The sequence below is a fragment of the Neovison vison genome, chromosome 11, assembly GCF_020171115.1.
Source record: "Neovison vison isolate M4711 chromosome 11, ASM_NN_V1, whole genome shotgun sequence".
In the NCBI taxonomy this organism is placed as follows: Eukaryota; Metazoa; Chordata; class Mammalia; order Carnivora; family Mustelidae; genus Neogale; species Neogale vison.
In genome coordinates, this window is record NC_058101.1 from 176,631,114 (window position 1) to 176,658,436 (window position 27,323).

The window sequence follows — 27,323 nt, forward strand, 5'->3', positions numbered from 1 at the left end:
GAAAAGCAGATTAAAACCAATATAAGGCTACACCACATAGCAATTACAATTATTCAAATTGAACATACTGAACACACCAAATCTTGGTGTGGATAACCAGGACTGGCCACATAATTTGTGGGAACCCAAGCAAAGTGGAAACATAGGGCCCCCTATTTATAAAGTAGGTAAAATATATCACTATGGCACTAAAATAAAAAGTTTTTGCCTTTCTTCAGCAGCCTCTCTCTCAATGGGTCATGGTATTATTTACAATTTAATGTCTTTCTGAATAAAAATTTTATTATTAATATGAATTATACTGTCCATCCTTATATTGTACAAGGCCAGTTTTAAATGCAAATATCAAAACATTTAGCTTTATGCAAAGTCACTGAAATTACACAATTAATATGGCTTTTCCCCTTCAGGTTGCTTTCAATCTGGCCAGGGAAGACAGATAGAAGCCAGACTACAGAACGTAGGAAGAGGGAATAGAATTTCACCAGCAATGGAGAGGACTGGGAGAGTGTTGGACCGATTTTGGCACATATTCCATTTTACTTGAAAAGAATGTCTTCTGTAGTTGTTGGGTACAGAGCTCTGTAATTTCTTAATTACTTCAGTTCATTTAATAGAAGTATAAAAGCTCCTAACCAAAAAACAAAAGCAAAAACAAAACAAAAATCTTTTTAAAGGAATAGGTACAATAAAGAATAAAGGAACAGGTACAATAAAGAAAATTATCTTACACTGCTTTAGGTGACATTGTGCAAACATCTCCTGAACAATAGCAAGTGTCAGGATCATCATAACTCAATCCCAGATTAAAGCCAAGCAACTGCACGATGCTGGTAGTGTATGACTCCAAGGATAAACCCTCTGGATACTAAATATAAGGAAAAAGAAAAGAGTTAGCTAGGAAGCCCAAACTATACTATAATAAATTTACTATAATAAAAAATTAGTAAATAAAACTCGTTTTTTAAAATCAATGCATCCAAGAAGCTTATGTAGATGCATGTGGATCATAGACTTATTAAACATGGATGAGTGAACACAATAATTTAATTTCTAAATACTAATTCTTAATGACAATACCAGCTACTTTAACTAATCTAATAGTCTCAAACACCATACTATATTGCTTCTTTGAGTTATTTTAAACAAAATGACTTAAATCTTTTAATAGTCAATTTTATATTCTCTTTGTAGTAGAGAACTTCTAGCATGGGTCACAAGGAATCTGCCTCCTGGCATTCATGTTCTTGGTATTCCTATTCTGTTCTGTACAGGATGAACTTATTGACTTGCTTCTAATTAGCTAAATGTAGCAAAACAGATAGCCATCATTTCTAAAATGGATTATAAAAAGACTGGCTTCTCAATTTCCTGTGGGATGTAGTAGAAGAAAAAAACTAAAAGAAAAAAGACTGACTTCTTGGACTCTATGTCTCACTCCAGCTCTCTAGGTGAAACCAGCTATGACAGCATGAAGTAGGCCTGTAAAGTGACACGCAGGCACAAGTTTGGAAACAGATTTTAGGAGGTTTGCCACAGCCAAATGACGAAGTCTAAAAGCAAATTCTCTCCATATTGAACCCTGAGATAACTACAGCCTTACTTGACACCTTAACTTCACCCACTTAGATTCACTACCCACAGAACTGAATTGTTTTCATATGCTAAGTTTTGATATAATTGGTTACATAGCAATAGAAAATTAATAACCCTCAGTAGGCATTACTGTTCTCCTTTGGATCATTTCCAATTTCTACACAAACATGTTTATAGAAGCTTCATTCATAATTTCCAAAACTCACAAGAAACCAGGATATCCTTCAGTAGGTAAACAGATAAACTGTGGCACATTTCAGACAATGGAATACTATTCAACACTAAAAAAAAAAATGAGCTATCAAAAGAAATGGAGAAAGCTTGAGTGCATATTACTAAGTGAAAAGGGCAAGGCTACATACTGTATGATTCTAAATACAAGAGATTCTAGAAAAAAACAAAATTATGAAGACAATAAAAATATCCATGGTTGCAGGCAGGGAGGGGAGAAATTAATAGGCAGAACACAGAGGATTTTTAGGGCAGTGAAAATACTTCATAAAATAATACCACGATGGGGCGCCTGGGTGGCTCAGTGGGTTAAGCCGCTGCCTTCGGCTCAGGTCATGATCTCAGGGTCCTGGGATCGAGTCCCGCATCGGGCTCTCTGCTCAGCAGGAAGCCTGCTTCCTCCTCTCTCTCTGCCTGCCTCTCTGCCTACTTGTAATCTCTCTCTGTCAAATAAATAAATAAATCTTAAAAAAAAAATAATACCACGATAATTGATACCTATCATCTTTTGCCTAAACTCATGTATAACACCAAGACTGAACCTTAAGGTAAACTATGGATTTTGAGTGATCTTGATGGGTCAATGTAGGTTCATCCTTGTAAAACATATATCCTTCTGGTGAAGGATGTGGATAATGGGGGAGGCTGTTCATGTGTGGGGGCAGGTAGCATATGGGTAATCTGTGTACCTTCATTTCAGTTTTGTGGTGAACCTAAAACTGTTCTTAAAAAATAAGTCTTTAAAAAAGTGATAGATTCCTGATGACCCAGGTTCAGCACTGTAAGCAGGTGGAAAGTAAAGAACAGTTCAGAGAAGGCATCCATGATCCATGATATGTCTTGCCTTCATGTATATAAAGAGTCACTATATATGAGGTACTTTAATTTAGTTATGTACTAACTAAATCCTAAAAATCCTCTGTGTTCTGCCTATTAATTTCTCCCCTCCCTGCCTGCAACCATGGATATTTTTATTGTCTTCATAATTTTGTTTTTTCTAGAATCTTCTGTATTTAGAATCATACAGTATATAGCCTTGCCCTTTTCACTTAGTAATATGCACTCAAGCTTTCTCCATTTCTTTTGATAGCTCATTTTTTTAAAGATTTTATTTATTCGACAGAGAGAAATCACAAGTAGGCAGAGAGAGAGAGAGAGAGAGAGAGAGAGGAGGAAGCAGGCTCCCCGCGGAGCAGAGAGCCCGATGCGGGACTCGATCCCAGGACCCTGGGATCATGACCTGAGCCGAAGGCAGAGGCTTTAACCCACTGAGCCACCCAGGCGCCCCGATAGCTCATTTTTTTTTATTGCTGAAGTATAAGGATACCTTATACTTCTAAATTTCTTTCTTTTACTCTCATAATAAAATGTTTTCTATGCTGTTTGGCACAACTTATGCCCCACTCTGTAAAAGTCTCCTCTTTTACCACCGCTAAAATTTGGTAATATGAATCAAATTGTATTAATGGGCTAATTGTATTAATTATGCCTTTGATCTTCTATATTTGATGCTTTGATATCCAGGGTCTTTCCAATGCTAGTCTGTCCCTCCCAGAGTTACCCAATTAAAATCATAAAAAACTTACCATCAAGTGTGACTTTGCATATATCAAACATACATCAAATGTGCCTTTGCATATATGCAAACCAATCAATCTAGAGCCCATATGCCATACCATCACTTTATCAGGCTCACATACTCTAGACCACTCTCCACTTGCCAAAAATCACATCAGAGACAGGTACTAGAAAACTAGGTACAGCCTCTATGCAAGAAAGCTTGCTGAAATTATTCAAACTAGCCAATCTTAAGACAGCTTACTTTGCCTTACCAATCCCTCTCTAAAGAAATAACAGAGGCTCTTGTCCATGTTTCCACCATGTTCCCTATGCTGCCTAAATAACCCTCATATGGCCCCTCATATGGACCCTGCAGATATGCCTTCTGTTTCTAGGGAAATGTATGTTAAACTTCTTCCTGCATGACAATCAATACCATGTCTGTATGTCTCCCAATACCTGATGAAAATAAACTAGGTTAGTTCTACTTTAATTCAGTTAGATTAGTCTAGTTAATTCAAACTAGACTACAGCTAAATTAGTTGTAAATGTATACTATAAACTCTAGGACAACTGCTTAAGAGGTTTTTTTAAAAATATAATTGATATGCTAAGAAAGGAAAGAAAATGGAATACTATGAGATAATACAATTAAAATCACGGAAGACAAAAAAAAGAGAGAGGAGAAGATTTTAAAAAGAACTAAGAAACTATGGACAATGAATAGAAAATAGACAAAATTCAACATCCATTTATGATTAAAATATCTCAACAAAGTGGGTATAGAGGGAACATACCTTAACATTATAAAGGCCATATTTGACAAACCCACAGTTTACATACTCAAAGGTGAAAAACTGAGAGCTTTTCTTCTAAGATCAAAAACAACACATGGGTCCCATTCCTACTACTTTCATTTAACATGGTATTGAAAATAAGCAAATAATGAAAGTAGAGTCCTATTCTCATACCACTTAACAAAAATGAACTCAAAATGAACTAAATATTTAAATGTAAGAAGTAAAATCATAAATCTTAGAAAACACAATGAAAAAAATCTCTTTTGACACTAGTCTTGGTAATGATTTTATGGATATGACACCAAAACAAAAAACAACTAAAGCTTCATTAATATAAAAGACTTTGTACAGGGGCCCTGGGTGGCTTAGCTGGTTGAGCAACTGCCTTCAGCTCAGGTCAGGATTCTGGAGTCCCAAGACAGAGTCCTGCATCAGGCTCCCTGCTCAGCAGAAAGTCTGCTTCTCCCTCTGGCCCTCCCCCTTCTCATGCTCACTTGCTCTCTCTCATTCTCTCTCTCTATAAATAAATAAAATCTTTTTTTTTAGCAATTTATAAGATACTTTAATTTTTTTCTTTACTTCCAGTTAATTAACATACAGTGCTCCATTAGTTTTAGGTGTACAATATAGTGATTAACAATTCCATACATCACCTAGTGTTTTTTTAATCAATTTATTTATTTTCAGAAAAACATTATTCATTATTTTTTTTCACCACACCCAGTGCTCCATGCAAGCCATGCCCTCTATAATACCCACCACCTGGTACCCCAACCTCCCACCCCCCCGCCACTTCAAACCCCTCAGATTGTTTTTCAAAGTCCATAAAGATTTTGTACAGCAAAAGAACCAATCAACAAAATTAAAAGGCAAGCTAGATATTAGGGAAAAAAATGTTTTTAAACTATAGATCTGATAAGGGGTTAATACACCAAATATATTAGAAACTCATATAACTCACTACCAAACGCCAACTAAGAATTCTTAATATATTAGGAACTCACAACTGATTAAGAAATGGTCAAAGGGGAGGGCCTGGGTAGCTCAGTTGGTTGGGCATCCAACTCTTGATTTCAGCTCAGGTCATGATCTCAGGGTTGTGAGATCAATCCCCATGTTGGCTCTGTGCTCATCATGGAGTCTGCTTGGCCCTCTCCCTCTGCTTCTCCCCAGCCCTCTCTCTCTCAAATAAATGAAACCTTTAAAAGAAGAGAAAGAGAAATGTTCAAAGGACCTGAATACAGATGCCTCCAAAAAGGATATCCAAATGGACAACAGATATATGGAGAGATACATGCTCAACCTCACTAATCATTGCACAAGAGTTATCACCTCACACCTATTAGAATGACTATTATCAAAGAGACAAGAGATAATACATGCTGGTGGACAAAATGGAACCCTTGTACACTGCTGATAAGAATGTAAATTGGTACCACCACTATGGAAAACATTATGGAGATTCCTGAAAAAATAAAAAATAGAGCTATCATATGAATCATCAATTCCACTTCTGGGTATATATATCTGGAAAAAATAAAGCCTCTCTCAAGGCTATATTTGTACCCCATGTTCATTGCAGCCCTATTCACAATTGCCAAGATATGATACAGTAAAAACCTAAGTGTCCACTGACAGATGAATGGATAAAGAATTGTGATATTCAGTCACAAAAAAGAAGGAAATCCTGCCATTTGTGACAACATGGGTGAATCTTGAGGGCATTACACTAAATCAAATTAGTCTGGCAGAGAAGGACAAGTACTATATGATCTCATATGTGGAGTCTAGCACAACCAAACTCCAAGAACCAGAGAACAGATTGTTGGTTGCTAGGGGTGGGAATGAGTGAAAATGGTTACAGAGTACAATCTGCTGGTTTCTGAGGATACAATGTACAGCATAATGACTGTAGTTAACAATATTGTATTGTCTATTTGAAAGTTGCTGAGAGATTAAAACTTAAAGGTTCTTATCACACACACACACACACACACACACACACGGCACCTGTGTGAGATGATGGATGTGTTCACTAACTTAACTGTGAAAATATTTCACAACATACACATTTATCAATCATTACTCCGTACTTTTAAAAATGTTATATGTCGATTATATCTCATTAAATCTGGAAAAAATAATAGATCTCATATATAAACTCATCAAGGTTATATATACAAAAATAGACCACATATGTATACATTAGCAGTGAAAAACTGGAGGATGAATTTTAACAATCAATACCAGTCACAACAACATCAGGATATATAAAATAGCTATGAATAAATTTAACAGGAGACATGAAAGCTCTACAAAGAACTTTTTAAAGACATCAGTAAATGGAGAAATAAACCATGTTAGTAGACACTGGAAGATCCAATGTTGTTATAACAATTTTCCCCTAATTCATTCATAAATTAAAATTAAAAATCAAAATTTAAGTAGACCTCTGTGTCTGTATGCTTATATGTCTGTGTATAAACAGAAAAGATGATTTTAAAATCTATATGAGAATGCAAAGTTATATACAGACAATATAGTATTCACAAAGAACAAAGCTGGAGGACTTCATCTATCTTGACTTCAAGATATTTAATATTACTAAAGCCACCATATTCAAGGAAGTAATTATTTTTTTTCAATTCTTCACTTTAAAAAAGCACTTAGAATATTATTTTTTTACTCTTTTTTAATTTATTTTCAGCATAACAGTATTCATTGTTTCTGTACCACATCCAGTCCTCCATGCAATCCGTGCCCTCTATAATACCCACCACCTGGTACCCTGACCTCCCACCCCCTGCCCCTTCAAAACCCTCAGATTGTTTTTCAGAGTCCATAGTCTCTCATGGTTATGATTGGTAGCTATCTTTCTGAAATCTAATCTTCAAACTGTTGCTGGTATAAACAAAAATAATTTATTTTTACATTTGTATTTTAATTTTATACTGATATTTTTACAGTATTCTTGCTTAGCTCATATATTTATCTTTTATAATTATAATTTTCTATTCTAAAAATTCAGGCTTAAGGATGTCACCAGAAAACACATATACTAACCACTTATATTCAATAATTCTTACAATCTGCTTTATTTTTTTATACACAAACACATACACACACATGGCATGATCGAAAACTTAGTCCTCAACAATGAAACATTATTTTCAAGAATTAACAGTGATGAAGACCTGGACAATTTCTGATGGCCTTTCCTCAAACTTTGGCTGAGGGAAAACCAAAAGCAGGGACTGATAATAAAAACAAATCCCTATGAAATGTCTGATGTTCTCTAGCCATGGTAACAATCCCCAGAACTGGTTTTGGATTTATCTAATCAATCAATTTGTAGTTTATAGGAATAATAACAAGCACATATTAGAACTGATTTTAAATATTGAATCTGTCAATAACAATTTGCTTCATTGTACATGCTACTAAAACACAACCAATTATATTCCTGCTTCAGAATAAAAGTGCAGACATTTTTTTCTGCGAGTACCCTCAATTAGTTCCTTTCCCTACTATTTATACAAATTGTTGCAAAAGGAATATAACTCTGTAGAAGAAGCTCATTCTCAGTTTTTCTGGCAAAACTGAGAATTATGAATATTTGGCAAATCTGGCAAACACTATCTGGCATATCTGGCAAAACAGTAATTATGAATATTTAATGGCTGTTTCTTCCTCCAATGGTCTGCTCATCCCAAACATATAATACAGTATTGAATGCAATAATAAAATAATTATCTTAAAATAGAAAAAAATAATAGTCACATAATTAGAAAGCACATGAATTATACCAATTATTAATGTTGGGAGAAAAACTGATATGTCTAATAATTAACATTAAAATTACACTGGTTATGCAATATACATGGATGCAAGCATGTCACTGTTTAAAACACTTAAATTTTTACTTGGGTCAAATAAGGTTTTTAAAAGCAATATGGCATTATAATCAATTCAATTTATAATTTTTTTCTTTTTTAAAATTTATTCATTTATTTTAGAGAGAGAGAGAGGAAGAGAGGGGCAGAGGGAGATGGACAGAGAATCCCAAGCAGACTCCCCTCAGAGCCTGGTGCCCAACATGGGGCTTCATTTCACAACTCTGAGATCATGACCTGTGCCAAAATCAAGAGTTAGACCTTAATGGACTGAGTCATCCAGGAGCCCCTAAATGTTCTATTTTTAAAAGCAATTGCATACAGTTTAATTTTATGCTCCAAATTAGTAATATAAAAAACTATTAAAGGATAAGTGGAATAAGTAATATATTTACTCATGCTCTACAATATTTAGGAAATTTTGAAACATTAAAATAATGAGGAACTAGAAAATAATTACATACCAGAGCAACTCCTACTGCAAAATTTTTATTACATATTTTTCCAGGAAATGTGGCTCCTAAAAAACTAGGATGTTTCTTGAAGCTAAAAGATAATAATTTTCCTCAGAATTGCATATGAGTGATATAATTAATGACAATCATTTTCATAGCAACAAACATTATTAAACAATTAATGTGTCCTAAGCCTTATGCTACTCTGAATTAAACTAAATACATTTTTCTCAAACTATCAATGTTAAAAGTATTTCAATATTTTGTAAATTTTAAACTTAATAAACATTTGGAAGTATAATAAGAATAGTCTAATAATTTATGCAAAAGTCTATTGGACTAATGCTTATCATTTTTATTCTGGTTCCCTATCCATTTACAGCCCTAAAAATTAAATTTTCTGTGACTTCCTTATTCACTTATTCATTAAAGATGAATAGATTTTTCTGTGCATTAGATTCTACAGCATGAAATAATTCCATATATTCATGTTATTAAAAAATCAGATGAGAGACAAGAATGTAGAGATAGCAAGTAGTATAACTTTATAAGTGAAGGAAATAAAAGAAATTATATCACTCAAAATTAATCTCCCTTAGTTTTTTCAGTACTTTTATGCAGTTTTACTGATATCAGGTAATTTTATGTCAGTTGACAAAAGTTTTTAATTATCGACCAACATTAGCTCTTTGAAGACAAGGACTTTTGACTTACGTGTTTTTCCCATCCTGTGGTGTCTATCAAATTTATAGAACATAGTATTTATTCATTAAATGCTTATTTTTCATAACTAACATATGAAATCATTCTGTGTTATTCCTTTAATGCTACAAAATATGGAATACTGTACTCACGCAAATAAGTATGCAACCTGATGAGGTCGGAAGATATGTTTGTATTTCCATTCTAAAAATCTAGATAATATATTGTTAGGATTCCCTGTAGTAGAAATTTTGTTTTTATTTGACCATATTTCTATGGAAGATATTACAACAGTCAGTTTTAACTGGGAAAACATCTAAAAAAAATAATAATAAATTTTAAATAAATTTGAACACTTTATTAAATGTCCATAAAAATGCATATATTTAATTCAGTATTTGATTATGAGAATTTAACAGCACAGCAAAATGCTATACACATCAATTCATATTACCTATACTTTTACAAAATATATAAACAAAATTGCTTTTAAAAACTTACAGTGTTAACAAAACCAATTATCTGGATAACCTTCCGTGTTACAGCCTTTACATCAGAGCCCATGTAATCAAACTGAAAAAGAATAATTATTTTTAGAAACTAGTGGATGCCGTCAAGAATATACTACATACCCTTACATGTACAATGTGGTATATTCTAAAATAGCCATAGGGCTACATTCCAGTTGAAATTTAGGAAATCAATAATGGTGTATAAATAATGACTTATAAAAATTAATAAACTCAATTTGTAACTTAATGTATATAAGAAGTAAATAAAAATATTTAATAACATGATTTTAATGTTTAATGCACTCAATTTGTGGCATTACTTATTGTTTATGAAAACTTAGTTTTGGTACTATCCTCTGTGGTAGGCATTCTCCCTACTTAGCAATATCTAGCTCTATTCTAGTTCAGGAGCCCTTCCTTTCTAAATATAGGCATGGCCAGTTTATTCACTTTGGACAATGAAATAAGACAGAGATAAATGTCACTTCTGAGAAGAAGTGTTTCTCTACTGTCGCTCATGCCTGTCTGGTCTGCTTTTCTCTAGGCTTAGAATTTGGGGGAGAAAACCTATCAATATAGAAATACCAAAAATCCTAAGCATTTGGAAGGCTGAGCCAACACATGAAGACAGCTGCCTAGAGAGTCACCCAGATCCATGGTCAATATCACATGAATAAAAAATAAACAGTATTGAGGCATTAAGATTTTGGTTTTTTTTTCTTTTGGATGTCTGAATAATATTCCATGTACCACATCTTCTTTCAGATGTCCATTTATCAGTTGATGGACATTTGGGCTTGTTCCACAGTTTGGCTATTGTTGATAATGCTGCTATAAATATTGGGGTGCAGTTTCCCCTTCAAATCTGTATTTTAAAACTAGAGTGTATTTATGCTAAATCAGTCAGAGAAAGACGTTATCTCACTCATATGTGGAATTTAAGAAAGAAAACAGATGAACATATGGGAAGGGGAAAAGAAAAAAATTAAAGAGGGAAACAATTGATAACTGACTCTTAATGATAGAGAACAAGGGGTGCCTTGGTGGTTCAGTTGGTTAAATGTCTGCCTTTAGCTCAGGTTATGATCCCAGGGTTCTGGGATTGACCCCGCAGCAGGCTCCCTGCTCAGCCTGCTTCTCCTCCCTTTGCCCAGCCCCTCTGCCCCCCGCTAGTGCTGGCTCTCATGTTCTCTCTTTTTAGGAAAAAAAAAAAAAGAAACAAATGATAGAGAACAAATGATAGAGGATTGATGGAGGAAGGTGGTGGAGGATGTGCTAGATGGATAACGGGTATTAAAGAAGGCATGTGTGATGAGCACCGGGTGTTACATGCAAATGATGAATTATTGAATTCTACTCTAGAAACCAATATTGCACTGTGTGTTAACTAACAAAATTTAAATAATTTTTAAAAATGCAGAGAAAAATAAAAGGACCACATTAATTACCAAAATCAGAAATGAAAAAGGAGACATTATAGTGATCCAGTAGTATGCTATAGCAGGCTCTTACTCGTTCACTACAGCTGATTTTTAAATTTTCAATCCAATTTTTAAACAACTATTATTAAATTAAGTTATATATGCTTTTAACTAATTAAGTTAAATTAAAAGGGTAATAAATACTTTTTTTAAAAGATCGTTTTTTATCATAGTGCAACCTAGCCTGCTGTGATTAATACTTATGCTTCAAGTTTTTAAATTATTGTATAGAATTCATTAATATCTAAATAGCTTATAATTATAGTTTTGTGTTTCTACTTTGTAAAATTTACTCATGGTAGTATTTAAAACTTTTTATTCTATTTTTCCTTATCTCTTTTTATTCCTTATTGTTTTAGTATATTATGATAGAGTTTTGGCATATTGGTTTTTACTATTGTCTTCTTTGTGACCTGGAAATCACTACCCATATATGTATTTCCTATAGACATCCTCAGATACTTGAATATATGTGGTGCCCTTTCAGAAGATACAAAGGTAAATAAGGGTTAGTAAAGTGGGTAATAAATAATTTGATCTTTATATGTTAACATTTTCTGCCGTATGTTAAAGGCTAAGAAAAATGCCTTAATGTGCTTCACTATAATTCTGAGTTTTGTTACTTTATTCTGAACATATCCAGAGGTTTTGTTTTTATAGTTTCTTCATAACTCACTTGTTAACTAAGTGTTCATTATTAGAAATGCAACTTCAACATGAATTGTGTCTCTCTACATAAATAGGCCCATTCTTCTACTTTAGGCTTTGTATCCTGAATTTTACTTTATCTGTTAGTAATACCATCTTCGTCATCTTTTTGATTAACAATCCTGGCATATTTTTAATGGTTTTATTTTAACGTTTTATACTGAAAACTGCCATTTTTTAAGCTCTCTCACAAATATCACAGAATCTGAGAATCTTTGCACTTTAGAAGAGATATATAACCTAATCACATTACTGTAATCAATGAAGCTGATCTATAGTTTTTTTTAATTTTCTTATTCATGTCCTCATGGTATTTCCTTTTGACTTTTTTGTTGTTATTATGAGAATATTTGGGGACTGACTTCAAAGTTACATATTTGAGACTGTATATTCAGATATTTAAATATTGTAAAACAAGTTTCTCCATTTTTATCCAAAAGACCCACCTCCACAAGACCTCTTGTGAGGTAAAAATGAAAGATTTCCAGACTAGGACTTATCAGGATTCAACTGTTTTTGTTTTGTTTTGTTTTTTTTCCAAAGTGTTTAATTACTCTTACTAAGAATTTGATGATTATGACTATGAAAATGAGGCAACACCACACTCTGCCAAGATTCAGCAGTGTCTTTCTCTTTCTTTTTCACTTAGTGATAAAGTCTGTGTAAATGATTTTTTGAAATACCTATTTGTTGTAACTACACTCCAAAAATTTCAGATCAACTTTATTGAGGTATAACTTACATATGATTACATTAAGAAGTCACTAATTTTAGTAAATAACACTTACTTTTTAAGATGAAAAAACCCAACCTACAGAAAAATTAAAATTCAAAGGCTACCTCTAAATCATTCAGTTAGATTAATCTACTATTAATGTTAGACACATTTCTTTATATATAACTTTATCTGTCTATGGAGGTAGATCTGGGCATACAATGTTCATTTTTCTGGACTTTTTGAGAATAAGTTGAAAACACTTCAGCATGTCATTCCTAAGAATAAGGATTTTCACCTGTTTGCCCACTACACCATTATCATGTGCAAGAAACAACATTAGTTCAATAATACCAAATACATTATTTATATATTAAAATCTAATGTTGAATACATAATATTCCCAGAGAGTGAAGCTAATCTGTAGTCCCACCCATAACTGAATACAGCTTCCATCCAACCCTGCAAACAAAGAAATCTTAACTGGAGTTCCCAGAAATCTTGGTAGCCCACCCTGCAGGCCCAATTAACGACACTTGAACAGAGACCTCAGCAAGTGCCTCTGCATCTAAAGAGCCTGCAGAGTGTGCAGCCAAAACTGGGCATAAAACTAATTTACCACCCTCCCCAAATGTGAATATAGTCTCCATCCTATCTGAGAATAAAACACAATTGGAGCTCCAGGAATCCGTGTATCTCATCTTGCAATTCCAATTACAACAACTCTTGAGCAGAAAGCCCACCTTGTGGTCCTACCCATCTGCATAGCTAGGATGGTGGCCCATCAAGCCAGGGAATTTAGTGCCTAATTCTGTCTAATTTGATTCTCAAACAAGAGGCAGAACACAATTGTGTTCTGTATTAGGATACTACCACACCTGGAACTAATTCATATCCCAGCTCACTGCTGAATACAGCCTTCATCCCACCCAACCAGGAATCTACCAGAGCAAACAAGATGCTACATAACCCATCCTATATCCCTGCTTACAATAGCACTTAAATAGAGAACATAACATGGCTTTTGGCCTTCCATATCTGTAGAGCAAAACAAGTAGCCCAATCTGCCCAGGACATAGTGCTGCCTGACTTGGGTACACAAACATGAGCTGTCAAAGCCATGAGACTCATTCTGTTGCCACACCAGGCAACAGAATTAAGAACCTAATTCATAACCTTGCTTAATACTGAGAATATATCTGTCCTAAAATCTAGGAAGTCTGATTAGAGAATCCAGGAAACTGCAGAGCCTATTTTACAGCTTCACCAGGGCAAGTAACTAAGCCAGTGTTCCTACACAACTGTTCTCAGCCAGCAGCACCTACCCTCAAAGCTCAGTTAGTAGCCTCACCCAAAACTAGACACTGATAGTGAACACCACCTGCCCAGGGATGCTACCAACTGATACACTCAGAGCTCAATTTAAGCCAAATGGTGAGTGACTATCTATGCCAAAGCAAACCTGTAATGCCTGAAAAAAAAGACTATTTACTCAAATTGGCAGATGTTGACATAAAGAATTGAGGATTGTAAGAATTTGGGAAAACATGATAGCACCAAAAGAAACTAATAGAGCTCCAATAACTAACCACAATGATATGGAGTTCTATAAATTGTAAGAGAATCTAGAATAGTCACCTTAAAGAAGCTTAGTGAACCACAAGAAGATACAATTAAATAAAATTAGGAAAACAAAGCATTAACAAAATAAGGAGTTCTATAAAAAGAAACCATGAAAAAAAAAATTAGATGTCTTCGACCTGAAAAATACAACTGAAGAATTCAATAGAGAATACCAAGAGCAGACTTGACCGTGAAGGAGAAAAAAAAAAAAAAAAACAATGATCTACAATATAGGGCATATTAAATTATCCAGAGGAGCAAAAAAGCAAAGAATGAAAAAAATGAAGAGAGTCTTATAGGATTTATGGGAACAGTTAAACACACACACACACAATATCTGCTTATATAGGAAACCAGAAGAAGATTAAAGAAAATGGGACAGAAAATATATTTAAATCAATAATGGCTGATACATCCCAAATCTGGGAAAATGGACATCCAGATCTATGAGGCCCAAAAGATGCAAAAATGGTTGAATCCAGATAGAGTTACCTCCAGTAACATTATAATTAAATTGTCTAAAGTCATATCCACAATAGCCAAACTGTGGAAGGAGCCGAGATGCCCTTCAACAGATGAATGGATAAAGATGTGGTTCATATATATAATGGAATATTACTCAACCATCAGAAAAGATGAATACCCAGCATTGGCACTGACATGGATGGAACTGGAGGGGATTATGCTAACTAAAATAACTCATGCAGAAAAAGACAGTTATCATAAAGTTTCACTCATATATAAAACATAAGGAATAGCACAGAGGACATGAGGGGAAGGAAGGGAAAACTGAAGAGGGGGAATTCAGAGGGGGACACAAACCATGAGAGACTATGGACTCTGGGAAACAATCTGAGGGTTTCAGAGGGGAGGAGGGAAAGGGGATGGGATAACCTGGTGATGGGTATTAAATAGGAGAGCATATGCTGTAATGAACAATGGGTGTTATATTGAAATAATGAATCACTGAGTACTAAAAAAAAATAAATAAAAGAGTCCCAAAGAAATTTTGAAAGCAGCAGTATAAAAGCAACAAATCACCTACAAAAGAAGCTCTGTAAGACTATAGCAGATAATTCAATAGAAACTTTGCAGGCCAGCAGAGAATGAAATAATACAATCAAAATATTGAAAGAAAAAAACTATCAACCAATAATATGACTGGACAAGCTGTCCTTCAGAAATGAAGGAGCAATAAAAACTTTCCTAAACAAACAAAAACCGAGGGAATTCTTCACAGCTAAACCTGACATACAAGAAATGGTTAGAGTTCTTTGAGTGCAATTGAAAGAACACTAATTAGCATCATTAAAACATATAAAGTCAATATAAAACTATCTGATAATGATAAACATATCCTTAAAGTCAGATTCCATAACATGTTAATGGTGGAGTGTAATCACTAACAACTTTAGTTTAAAAATTAAAAACAAAATATATGAAATATAGCCATAACTAAAATACTCTATTACAGGATATATTTTATTGAAAATGTGTGAAGTGTGGAGGGCCTGGAGGGCTCAGTTGGTTATGTATCTGACATTTGGTTTTGGCTCAGATCATGATCTCATGGGTTGTGGGATTGACCGCGATGTCAGTCTCCACACTCAGCCAGAGTCTGCTTGAGATTCTCTCCCTCTCCCTCTGCCCCTCCCTTGCTCAGGCTTACTCACTATCAAGTAAATAAATAAATCTTTTTAAAAAATGTGTAAAGTGTAACATCAACAACCTAAACTTTTTTTAAGATTTTATTTATTTATTCGACAGAGAGAGAGATCACAAGTAGGCAGAGAGAGAGAGGAGGAAGCAGGCTCCCCGCTAAGCAGAGAGCCCGATGTGGGACTCCATCCCAGGACCCTGAGATCATGACCTGAGCCGAAGGCAGCGGCTTAACCCACTGAGCCACCCAGGCGCCCAACAACCTAAACTTTGAAGGGGAAAATCCACAAGGAAACAAAGGTTTTGAATGACACAAGGGACCAAGTGGACTTAACATATACATTCAGAACATTTTATCCTAAAGCAAGAGAATATACATTCTTTTCCAGCACACATGGAACAGTCTCCAGAATAGATCACGTGCTAGGACATAAACTCAGCCCTCAGCAAGTCCAAGAAAAAGGTAGAGATCATCCCATGCATAAAATCAGACTACAGTGCTATGAAACTTAAAGTCAACCATAAGAAAATTTTTGGAAAGACAATAAATACATGAAGGTTAAAGAACATCCTACTAAACAATGAATGGATTAACCAGGAAATTAAAGAAGAAATTTTAAAAACACACACACACGGAAACAAATGAAAATGGAAACACAATAGTCCAAAACCCTTGGGATGCAGAAAACATGGTCCTAGCCGACCACAAAAATTGAGAAAAATCTCAAATACACCATCTAATCTTACACTTAACGGAGCTAGAAAAAGAACAAAAATTAAAGGCTAAAGCCAGCAGAAGAAGGGAACTACTAAAGATTAAAGCAAAAAATAAGTGATATAAAAAACAACAACAAAAAAAGTAGAACAGATCACTGAAACCAGAAGCTAGTTCTGTGAAAAAATTAATGAAATTGATAAACTCCTAGCCATCCTTATCAAAAAGAATAGAGAAAGAATGCAAATAAATAAAATCATGAATGAAAGAGGAGAAATCACAACCAATACCACAGAAATACAATTATAAGAGAATATTGTGAAAAATTATATGACAAAAAATTAAGCAATTAGGAATAAATAGATCAATTCCTAAAAAACATATAAGCTACCAAACCTGAAACAAGAATTAGAAAATTTGAACAGACTGATAACCAGCAAAGAAATCAAATCAGTAACCAAAAATCTCCTAATAAACAAAAATTACAAAGGCAGATGGCTTCACAGGGGAATTCTCCCAATCATATAAACAAGGGTTAATACCTATTTTCCCCAAACTATTCCAAATAATAAATGCAGAAGGAAAACTTCCAACTTCAATCCCTGACAAAGATTACATTGTCAGGGCAAACCAGACAAAGATTACATTGAAAAAGAGAACTGCAGAACAATATCCCTGAACAATACAGATGCAAAAATTCTCAGCAAAATACTAGCAAATTGAATCCAACAGTACATTAAAAAAAAAAATCATTCACCACAGTCAATTGGGATTTATTCCTGGGTTGCAGGGGTGGTTCAATATTCACAATCAATGTGATACTCCACATCAGTAACAGAAAGGATAAGAACCATATGATCCTCTCAATAGATGCAGAAAAAACATTTGACAAAGTACAACATCCATTCTTGATGGAAACCACCAACAACATAGGGATATAAAGAACATACTTCAAGATCATAAATGCCATATGCAAAAACCCCACAGCTAATATCATCTTCAATGGTGAAAAACTGAGAGCTCTTCCTCTGCAGTCAGGAATAAGACAGGGATGTCCACTTTCACCGCTGTTATTTAAATAATACTGGAAGTCCTAGCCTCTGCAACCAGACAACAAAAAGAAATAAAAGGCATCCAAATCAGCAAGGAAGAAGTAAAACTTTCACGGTTTGCAGGTGACAAGATACTCTACGTAGAAAACCCAATAGACTCCACCAAGAAATTACTAGAACTGATATGCAAAATCAGTTTAAGTCCCAGGATACAAAATCAATGTACAGAAATCTGTTGCATCTCTATTAATCAATAATGAAGCGGCAGAAAGAGAGATCAAGGAATCAATCCCATTTACAATTGCACCAAAAACTGTAAGATACTTAGGAATAAACCTAACCAAAGAAGGAAAATATCTATACTCTGAAAATGATTAAAAACTTATGAAAGAAATTGAAGATGCCACAAAGAAGTGGAAAAACATTCCATGCTCATAGGCTAGAAGAATAAATATTGTTAAAATGTCTATAGTACCCAAAGCAATCTATATATTTAATGCTATCCCTATCAAAATACCACCAGCATTTTTCACAGTGCTGGAACAAATAATCCCAAAATTTGTATGGAACCACAGAAGACCCTAAATACCCAAAGCAATCTTGAAAAATAAGAGCAAAGCTGGAAGCACCATAATTCCAGACTTTAAGTTATATTACAAAGCTGTAGTCATCAAGACAACATGATACTGGCACAAAAATAGACACAGAGATCAATAGAACAAAATACAAAACCCAGAAATGGACCTACAACTATATGACAACCAATCTTCAACAAAGAAGGGAAGATTATCTAATGGGAAAAAGACAACTTCAACAGTGGTGCTGGGAAGAGGACAGCAACACTCAAAATAATGAAACTGTACCACTTCCTTATACCATACAAAAAAAAAAAATTCAAAATGAAAGACCTAAATGTGAGACAGAAAACCATCAAAATCCTAGAAGAAAACACAGGCAGCAACCTCTCTGACATTAGCTGCAGCAACTTCTTACTAGATACACTCTCCAGAAGTGAGGAAAATAAAATAAAAAATGAACTATTCATACTTTATCAAAATATAAAGCTTCTGCACAATGAAGGAAACAATAAAAAAAACTAAAAGGCAACTTCCAGAATAGGAGAAGATAGTTGCAAATGACATATCTGATAAAGCATAAGTATCCAAAATCTATAAAGAACTTACCAAATTCATCACCCCAAAAATGAATAACCCAGTTAAAAAAAAAGGGAAGACATTAATAGACATTGTTCCAAAGAGGATATTCAGATGGCTAGCAGACTCATGAAAAGATGTTCAACATCTCTTATCAACAGGGAAATGCAAATCAAAACCACAATGAGATACCACCTCACACCAATCAGAATGGCTAAAATAAACAACTCAGGAAACAACAGATGGCAAGATGCAGAGAAAGATGCCCTCTCACACTGTTGGTGGGAATGCAAACTGGTCCAGCTACTCTGGAAAACAATATGGAGGTTCCTTAAAAAGTTAAAATAGAAATACCCTACACTCCAGCTATTGCACTACTAGGTATTTATACAATTATATACAAAAATACTGATTTGAAGGGATACTGCATCCTGATGTTTATAGCAGCTTTATTGACAATAGCCAAATTATAGAAAGAGCCCAAATGTCCATCAACTAATGCGTGGATAAAGAAGACTATTGAACTATTACTCAGCCATCAAAAAGAATGAAATCTTGCCATTTGCAATGATGTGGATAGAGCTAGAGAGTACTTTGGTAAATGAAATAGAGTAAGACAAATACCGTATGGTTTCACTCATATGTGCAATTTAACAAGCAAAACAAATGAACATGGTGGGGGAAATAGAGGTAAACCATAAAACAAACTCTTAAATATAGACAACAAACTGAGGGATGCTGGAGGGGAGGTGGGAGATATGGGTTAAACTGGTAATGGGTATTAAGGAGGGCACTGGTTGTGATGAGCATTGAGTGTTGTATGTAAGTGATGAGTCATTAAATTCTCTACCTGAAACTAACATTACACTATATGTTAACTAATTGGAATTTAAATAAAAACCTGAAAAAAATAACTACCTAAGAATAAATTTAATGAAGAAAAAGAAAAACATGCATACTCTGAAAACTATAATATACTGATGAAAAAAATTGAAGACAAAGGAAATAAATGGAAACTTATACCATGCTCTTGGGTTGGAAGAATTAATATTGTTAAAATGTCCATACTACCTAAAGCAATCTATAAATTTAATGCAATCCCTATCAAAATACCAATAGTATCTTTTACAAAAATAGAACAAATTATCTTAATATTTGTATAGAGCCATGAAAGACTCCAAATAGCCAAAGCCATCTTGAGAAAAAAGGACAAAGCTGGAAGTATCAAAATCCCAGATTTCAAGCTGTACCACAAAGCTACAGTAATCAAAACACTGTGGTTGTGGTAAAGACACACACACGCGCGCACACACACACACACACACAAGACACATAAGGCAAGAAAAAAAAAAAAAAAAGAACAGAAAACCCAAAACCTACAATTATATGGTCAATTAAGCTGGAACAAAAAATATGCAATGAAGGAAAAGAGTCTCTCCAATCAATAATGTTGGGAAAACTGGACAGCTATGTGCAAAAGAATTAAACTAGACCACCATCTTATACCATACACATAAATGAAAATAAATGGAAATAAACTCAAAAAGATTAAAAACTTAAATGTAAGGTGTACAATTATGATACTCCTAGAAAAAGAAACATAGGGAACATAGGGGGCGCCTGGGTGGCTCAGTGGGTTAAAGTCTCTGCCTTTGGCTCAGGCCATGATCCCAGGGTCCTGGAATCGAGCCCCACATTGGGCTCCCTGACTGAGCAGGGAGCCTGCTTCCCCCTCTTTCTCTCTCTGCCTGCCTCTCTGCCTACTTGTGATCTCTGTCTGTCAAATAAATAAATAAAATCTTTTAAAAAACAAAAAAAAGAAAGAAACATAGGGAGTAATCTCCAGGATATCAACCTTAGCAATATTTTTCTCAATCTGTCTCCCCAGGCAAGTGAAACAAAAGCAAAAATAAATTTTTGGACCACATCAAAATAAGAAGGTTTTGCATAACAAAGGAAACAACCTAAAAGGCAACCTATCAAATGGAAAAGATATTTCCAATGATGTATCCAATGTCGTGGCCGGCGCGATAAACTGACCAGGAACGTGAGGGTAAAAGGATGGTGAAAAGAAATTAAGAGACAAAGAGATGGGGGCAGGAGAAGCACCAAGGAGGATGTCCCATAGTGCCAAAGTTTATTTTGCAGAGTTCTGATTTATACCACACAGTAAGGGAATCACCTCCTGTATATCTGGTGCTAGTTTCTATTTTGGCCCAAGAGTAGCTGGCCATGCAGAGATATCAGACAGCCTTGACCTTCGTGGTTTGGACACTTGGGCCATAACTCAATATTCACAAAACATAGGAGCCTTATTAACTTAGTCTTGAGACAGCAGCTGCAATGGCAACAAGCCAAACCTTACAATGTTCTCATAACAATCACCAGGGAAAAACGGTGGCACTCTAGCTCGCCACTCATGAAAGTCCCCAGTTGAAGAGGTTCCCAAGAACTGTTGCTCTATTGGGTTAACCCCTTCTAGGCATGAGGCTCCCAACAATCCAATAAGGGGTAAATATGCAAAATATATAAAGAAATCATGTACCTCAACACCAAAAAAAACAGATAATCTGATTTAAAAATGGATAGAGGACCTGAATAGACTTTTCTCCACAGAAGACATACTGATGGCCAAGAAATAAATGAGCAGATTCTCAACATCAGTAATCATCATGGAAATGCAAATCAAAACCACCATGACATATCACCTCACACGTGTCAGAATGGCTAATATCAAAAAGATAAGAAATAGCAAGTGTTAGCTTTCTATGGGATGTGGAGGGAGCCCTCATGCTCTGTTGGTAGGAATGTAAGCAGCAGCTTACATTGAGGTTGTATCCTTAAAAACTTATCAACAGCAATACCATATAATAGTTCCACTGCTGGATATTTACCCAGAGAAAATGAAAACACTAATTTGAAAACATAAATGCACTCATGTTCACTGGAGCATTATTTAAAATAGATAAGCTATGAAAGTAACCCAAGTGTCCACTGAAAGATAAATGGATAAGAAGATGTGATATATATATATATATATATATATATATATATATATACAATGGAATATTGGTCATAAAAATCAATGAAATCTTGCCATTCGTGACAACATGGGCAGATCTACAGGGTATTATTCCAAGTGAAATAAGTCAGACATAAAAAGACAAATCTACAAGATTTCATTCATATGAGGAATCAAAAAAAAAAAAATAGAAACAGACTCATAAATACAGAGAACAAAACTGGTAGTTGCCAAAAAGGAGGGTCAAGTACATAGGAAAAATATGTGAAGGGCATTAAGAGGTATAAAATTCTCATTATAAAATAAATAATCCATGGGGAAGAAAAGCACAGCCTAGAGAATTTAGCCAATAATACCGTAATAACTTTGTATGGTGACAGATGGTCACTATACTTACCATGGTGAGCACTGTATAACGTACAGAATTGTCCAATCTCTCTGTTGTACACCTGAAATTAATATAGCATTGTATGTCAACTATACTTCAATTAAAAAAATACAACCCATCAAGACTTAATCGGGAAGAAATAAAATATCTGAATAAAGCAATTACTAGAAAGGAAATTGAATTAGTAGTTTTTTAGAATGTTCCAGTGAAGTAAAGCTCAAGACTAGATGACCTCACTAGTGAATTTTACCAAATAGTTGAAGAATTAACACCGGTTCTTCTCAAACTCAACCAAAAAAAAAAAAAATTAAAGGTGCTGGAACTCTCTCAAATTCATTTTATAAAACCAGCATTAAGAACTCCAAAAGCAAAGCCAGAAAAGGGCACCACAAGAAAGTACACACCAATATTCCTGATGAATATTGAAGGAAAATTGACAATAAAATACTAGTGACTGAATTCAGCAGCATGTTAAGATATCATTTACCATGATCAAGTTATAGCTAAAAAACCAGACTGAAATCAATAAGGAAACAGAAGACCTGAATACACTATAAACCAATTGACCTAACAGACATATACAGAACACTCAACAGCAGCATATACATTCTTCTAAAAGACATATGGAACAATCTGCAAAACAGACTCATGTTGGGCCATAAAACAATTCTCAACAAATTTAAGATGACTGAAAAAATACCAAGTATCCTCTCTGACCCCAATAAAAAGAAACTAGAAATAAACAGGAGGAAAAAAGCAGGAAAATCCACAAATACATGGAAGTTAATTCACTCTTAACTAATCAGTGGGTAAAGAAGAAATCACAAGGGACTAAGAAAATATCTGGAGGTTAACGAAAGCAAAACACAACATTCCAAAATTAAAGGATGCAGTGAAAACACTACTGATATGGATATTTATAGAGAAAATGCTTACATTAAAAAATAATAAAGTTCTCAAACCAATAACCCAACTTTTTACCTTGAGGAACTCTAAAACATTAAAAGAAACTATAGATGATTCTCAATTTATGACAGTTTGTCTAACGATTTTTCTACTTTACAATGATGCAAAAGTGACACACATTTAATAGAAACTGGACTTTGATTTTTGGATGTGGATCTTTTTCCAAGCTAGCACTAAGGAGTACATACTGTGATGCTAGGCAGTGGCAGTGAGCCATGGCTTCCAGTCGGCCATGTTATCACAAGGGTAAATAATTTATACATATATATAGCCATTCTGTACCTATACAATCATTCTGTTTTACCTTTTTAGTACAAGATTTAATAAAGTACATGAGATAGTAGACACTTTATTATAAAATAGGCTTTGTGTTTGATGATTTCACCCAGCTGTAGGCTAATGGAAGTGTTCTGAGATGTTTAAGGTAGGCTAGGGTAAGCTCTGACGTGTGGTAGGTTAGGTGTAGTAGCTGCATTTTTTACTTATATTTTCAACTTACAATAGGTTTATCATGCCATAGCTCCACAGTAAGTTGAAGAAGATCTGAAACCAAAACTTAACAGAGGAAGGAAATAATAAAGAACGTAACAGAAAAATGAAAGAATAGAAAAACAATTTTTGAAATCAATGAAAACAAGTTGTTTTTCTGAAAAGATCAATAACTTTAAAAAAATTCTTAGCTAGACTAATTAAAAAAGGCACAGATAAATAAAACAGAAATAGGGGCACCTGGGTGGCTCTGTCAGTTAAACACCGGCCTTCAGCACATGTCATGATTCCGAGGTCCTGGGATCAAACCCCACATCAGGCTCCCCTGTCAGAAGGAAGCCTGCTTCCCCCACATCCCTCTGCCTGCCACTGTCCCTGCTTGTGCTCTCTCCCTCTCTGTCAGATAAATAAAATCTTTTTTTAAAAAAAAAGAAAGAAAGAAAGAAAAGGAATGAAGAGAGGACATTTCATTTAATGTCATAGAAATAAGAAGAATTATAAGACTACTAAGAATAATCATATGCCAACAAATTGGATACCTGTAAGAAGAAAAAGAAAAACTACTACCAAGACTAAATGCATATCAAAACTAAATCACAAAGAAATTTTTAAAATATGACCAGACAAATAAAGAGGAAGGATATCGGATCAGTAATCAAAAACATCTCAATACAGAAAAGCTCAGGACCAGATGAATTCACTGGAGAATTCAAGCAAACATTTAAAGAAAAATTAACACTAATCTCCCTCAAGCTCTTACTAAGAATTGTATAGGAGAAAACACGTCCAAACTCATTCTATGATGTCAGCATTATCCTGATACCAAAACCAGATAAAGAAACTACAAGAAAAATAGAAGTCAATTATCATTGGTGATGACTAATGCAAACATCATTTATAAAATAATAGCAAAATGAATTCAAAAGTTCATTAAAGGGATCATACATTACAACCAAGTGGGATTTATACCTGGAACATAAGAATGGTTTAACATATTAAAAAATCAATCAATGTAGTTCCATACATTAATAAATGAATGACAACAAAACCCCACATGATCATTTCAATTGATGCCAAAAAAAGTGAAAAAAAATTCAGCACTATTATATCATAAAAACACCGAACAAACTAACAGAAGTACCTCAACATAATAAAAGCCATATATGATCACAGACAATATCACACTCAACAATGAAAGACTGTATTCTTTTTTACTAAGCACAAGAAAAAAGATAACCATGTCCACCTTCACCACACAATTCGGCATTGTACCATAGGTCCTAGTTACAGGATTTAGAGAACAAAAAGAAAAAAGGTATTGAAATGAGAAATAAGTAAAATTATGTCTGTTAACCAATGATTTCATAAGCAGAAAACCCTACAGATTCCACCAAAAAAAACTGAGCTAGGGAACAATTTCAGCAGTAATAATATAAAATCAACACACAAAAATCAGTTGTTTCTGGACACGAACATTTCTGTACACGAACATGATCAATCACAAAAGGGAATTACGAAAATGCTCCCTTTTACTATAGTATCAAAAAGGATAAAATACTTAAGAATAGACTTAACCAATGAGGTGAAAGTCTTGCACACTGAAAGCTGAAGGCATTGGTAAAAGAAATCAAAGAATATACAGACAAATGGAGAGCTATCTCATGCTCATTAACTGGAAGACTTTGTAGTGTTAAAATAATGTTAAAATGCCCAAACTACCAGATGAAGCTATCTAAAGATTCACTGCAATCTTTATTAGAATCCCAATGGCATATTTTTCAGAAATAGAAAAAAATAGCCTAAAAGAAAAATGTTACAGTGTCTCATTTCCCAATTTTGAAACATACTACAAAGCAACAGTAATGAAAACAATACAGTATTAGCATAAAAGACAGATATATAGAACAATGGAATAGAATAGAGCATTCAGAAATAAAGCCCTGAGTATATATGGCCAAATGTTTTTCAACACTGGTGCCAGCATACACAGTGGAAAATAATCAGTGTCTTCAACAAATGGCACTGGAAAATCTATATCTACCTACATGTCAAAGAATGAAGTTGGACTCTTACTTTAAATCATATACAAAAGTTAACTCATTAATAAAAATGAACAAAAGTTAACTCAAAATTGGCATAAATTTAAGACCTAAAATTACGAAACTCCTGGAAAAAAGCATAGGAAAAAACCTTCAGTACATTGGATTCGGCAATCACTTGTTGGATATGATACCAAAAACACAGGCAACAAAAGTACAAATAAACAAATGGGATTACATTAAACTTAACTTTTGTGCATCAAACAATCAACAGAGTGAAAAGGCAGTTTACAGAATGGGAGAAAGCATTTACAAACCACATCTCTGATAAGAAGTCAGTATGTAGAATATATGAAAGAAATCCTATAGCTTAACAACAACAAAAAACTTTAAAATTCTTTATTAATGGAAATATTAATATTAATAATGGAAAACAGTACAACAGTTCCTCAAAAAATTAAGCATAGAATTAACATATGTTCTAACAATCCAGCTTCTGGGTATACATTCAAAAAATTCAAAGCAAGATCACAGATATTTACACATTCATGTTCCTTGGAGCATTATTCGCAGTAGCCTGAAGGTAGAAGAAACCCAAAGGCCCATTAATAGAAGATTGGGTAAAGAAAATGCAATGGGTATATGCACATGCAGTGGGATAGTCACAGCCTTAGAAGGAAGATAATCCAGTCATGTGCTACAATAAGGATGAAACCTGAGGACATTATGCAAAGTAAAATAAGCCAGTCACAAAAGTTCAAATTCTGTATAATTCCACTCATATGTATTATCTAAAGTAGTCAGAATCATAGAAACAGAAAGTAGAAAGGTATTTGCCAAGGGTGGGGCAGGGGATGCAGGGGGGAGGGGAAATTAGTGTTCAATGGGCATAGAATGTTGGTTTTCAGGATGAAAAGATTCTAGAGATCTGTTGAACAACAATGTGAATATACTTAACACTACTGAACTATACATTTAAAAATGGTTAGTATGGAAAATTTAATACTAAATGCTTTTTACCACAGTAAAAAAAAGAATGAAGGAAATTGGGATTCAATGCTAGATCTCTCTGACTTCAAATTATGTACTTATAACTGCTAAATTTAGGTTACTATGAAACAAAAATTTAATGTATAATGTATAATGTTTTCCTTTCCCTTCATTGACTTATTTTTGTTGATTATGCTTAAAATTCTGTTTTCCTATTTCTAATTGCTTTGTAAATTTATAATATGTATTGGCATTGTACTAAGTCAGTGTAACCAGGTGTAAAAAAAAAAAAAAAAAAAAGAAAAAGAAAAAAAAACCTTCCCACTCTTTAGTGAGTCAATGGACTTCAATTTTTGTAACCTCTGATAATATTTAGCTCAGCTTCTCTGCCTCATACCCACCTCTTCTGGAGTCAACAGACACCCTATGGAATGAAATATTTTTATAACATATCTTAAAATTTTAATATCTGAAAGTTTCCTATATCTAAAGCTATTATTTATTTATTTATTTATTTTGCTAACCCTTGTTTATGGTAGCTAATTTTCTTTTGAATTTTGAGCTCATATATGG

At 34.1% G+C, this 27,323-nt stretch overlaps 1 protein-coding gene across 1 annotated transcript in view; it reads right to left on the bottom strand.

The window, feature by feature from the left end:
- The window catches only part of LOC122890378 (disintegrin and metalloproteinase domain-containing protein 5-like), a 143,399-nt gene that overhangs the window by 95,441 nt on the left and 20,635 nt on the right, over positions 1–27,323 (bottom strand). Inside the window, exons 6-9 of the mRNA XM_044226003.1 lie at positions 9,739–9,810; positions 9,390–9,553; positions 8,545–8,626; positions 732–868 (exon numbers count right to left, since the gene is read on the bottom strand). Coding sequence (XP_044081938.1) covers positions 732–868; positions 8,545–8,626; positions 9,390–9,553; positions 9,739–9,810 — 455 coding nt within the window. The remainder of the gene's footprint in view (positions 1–731; positions 869–8,544; positions 8,627–9,389; positions 9,554–9,738; positions 9,811–27,323) is intronic.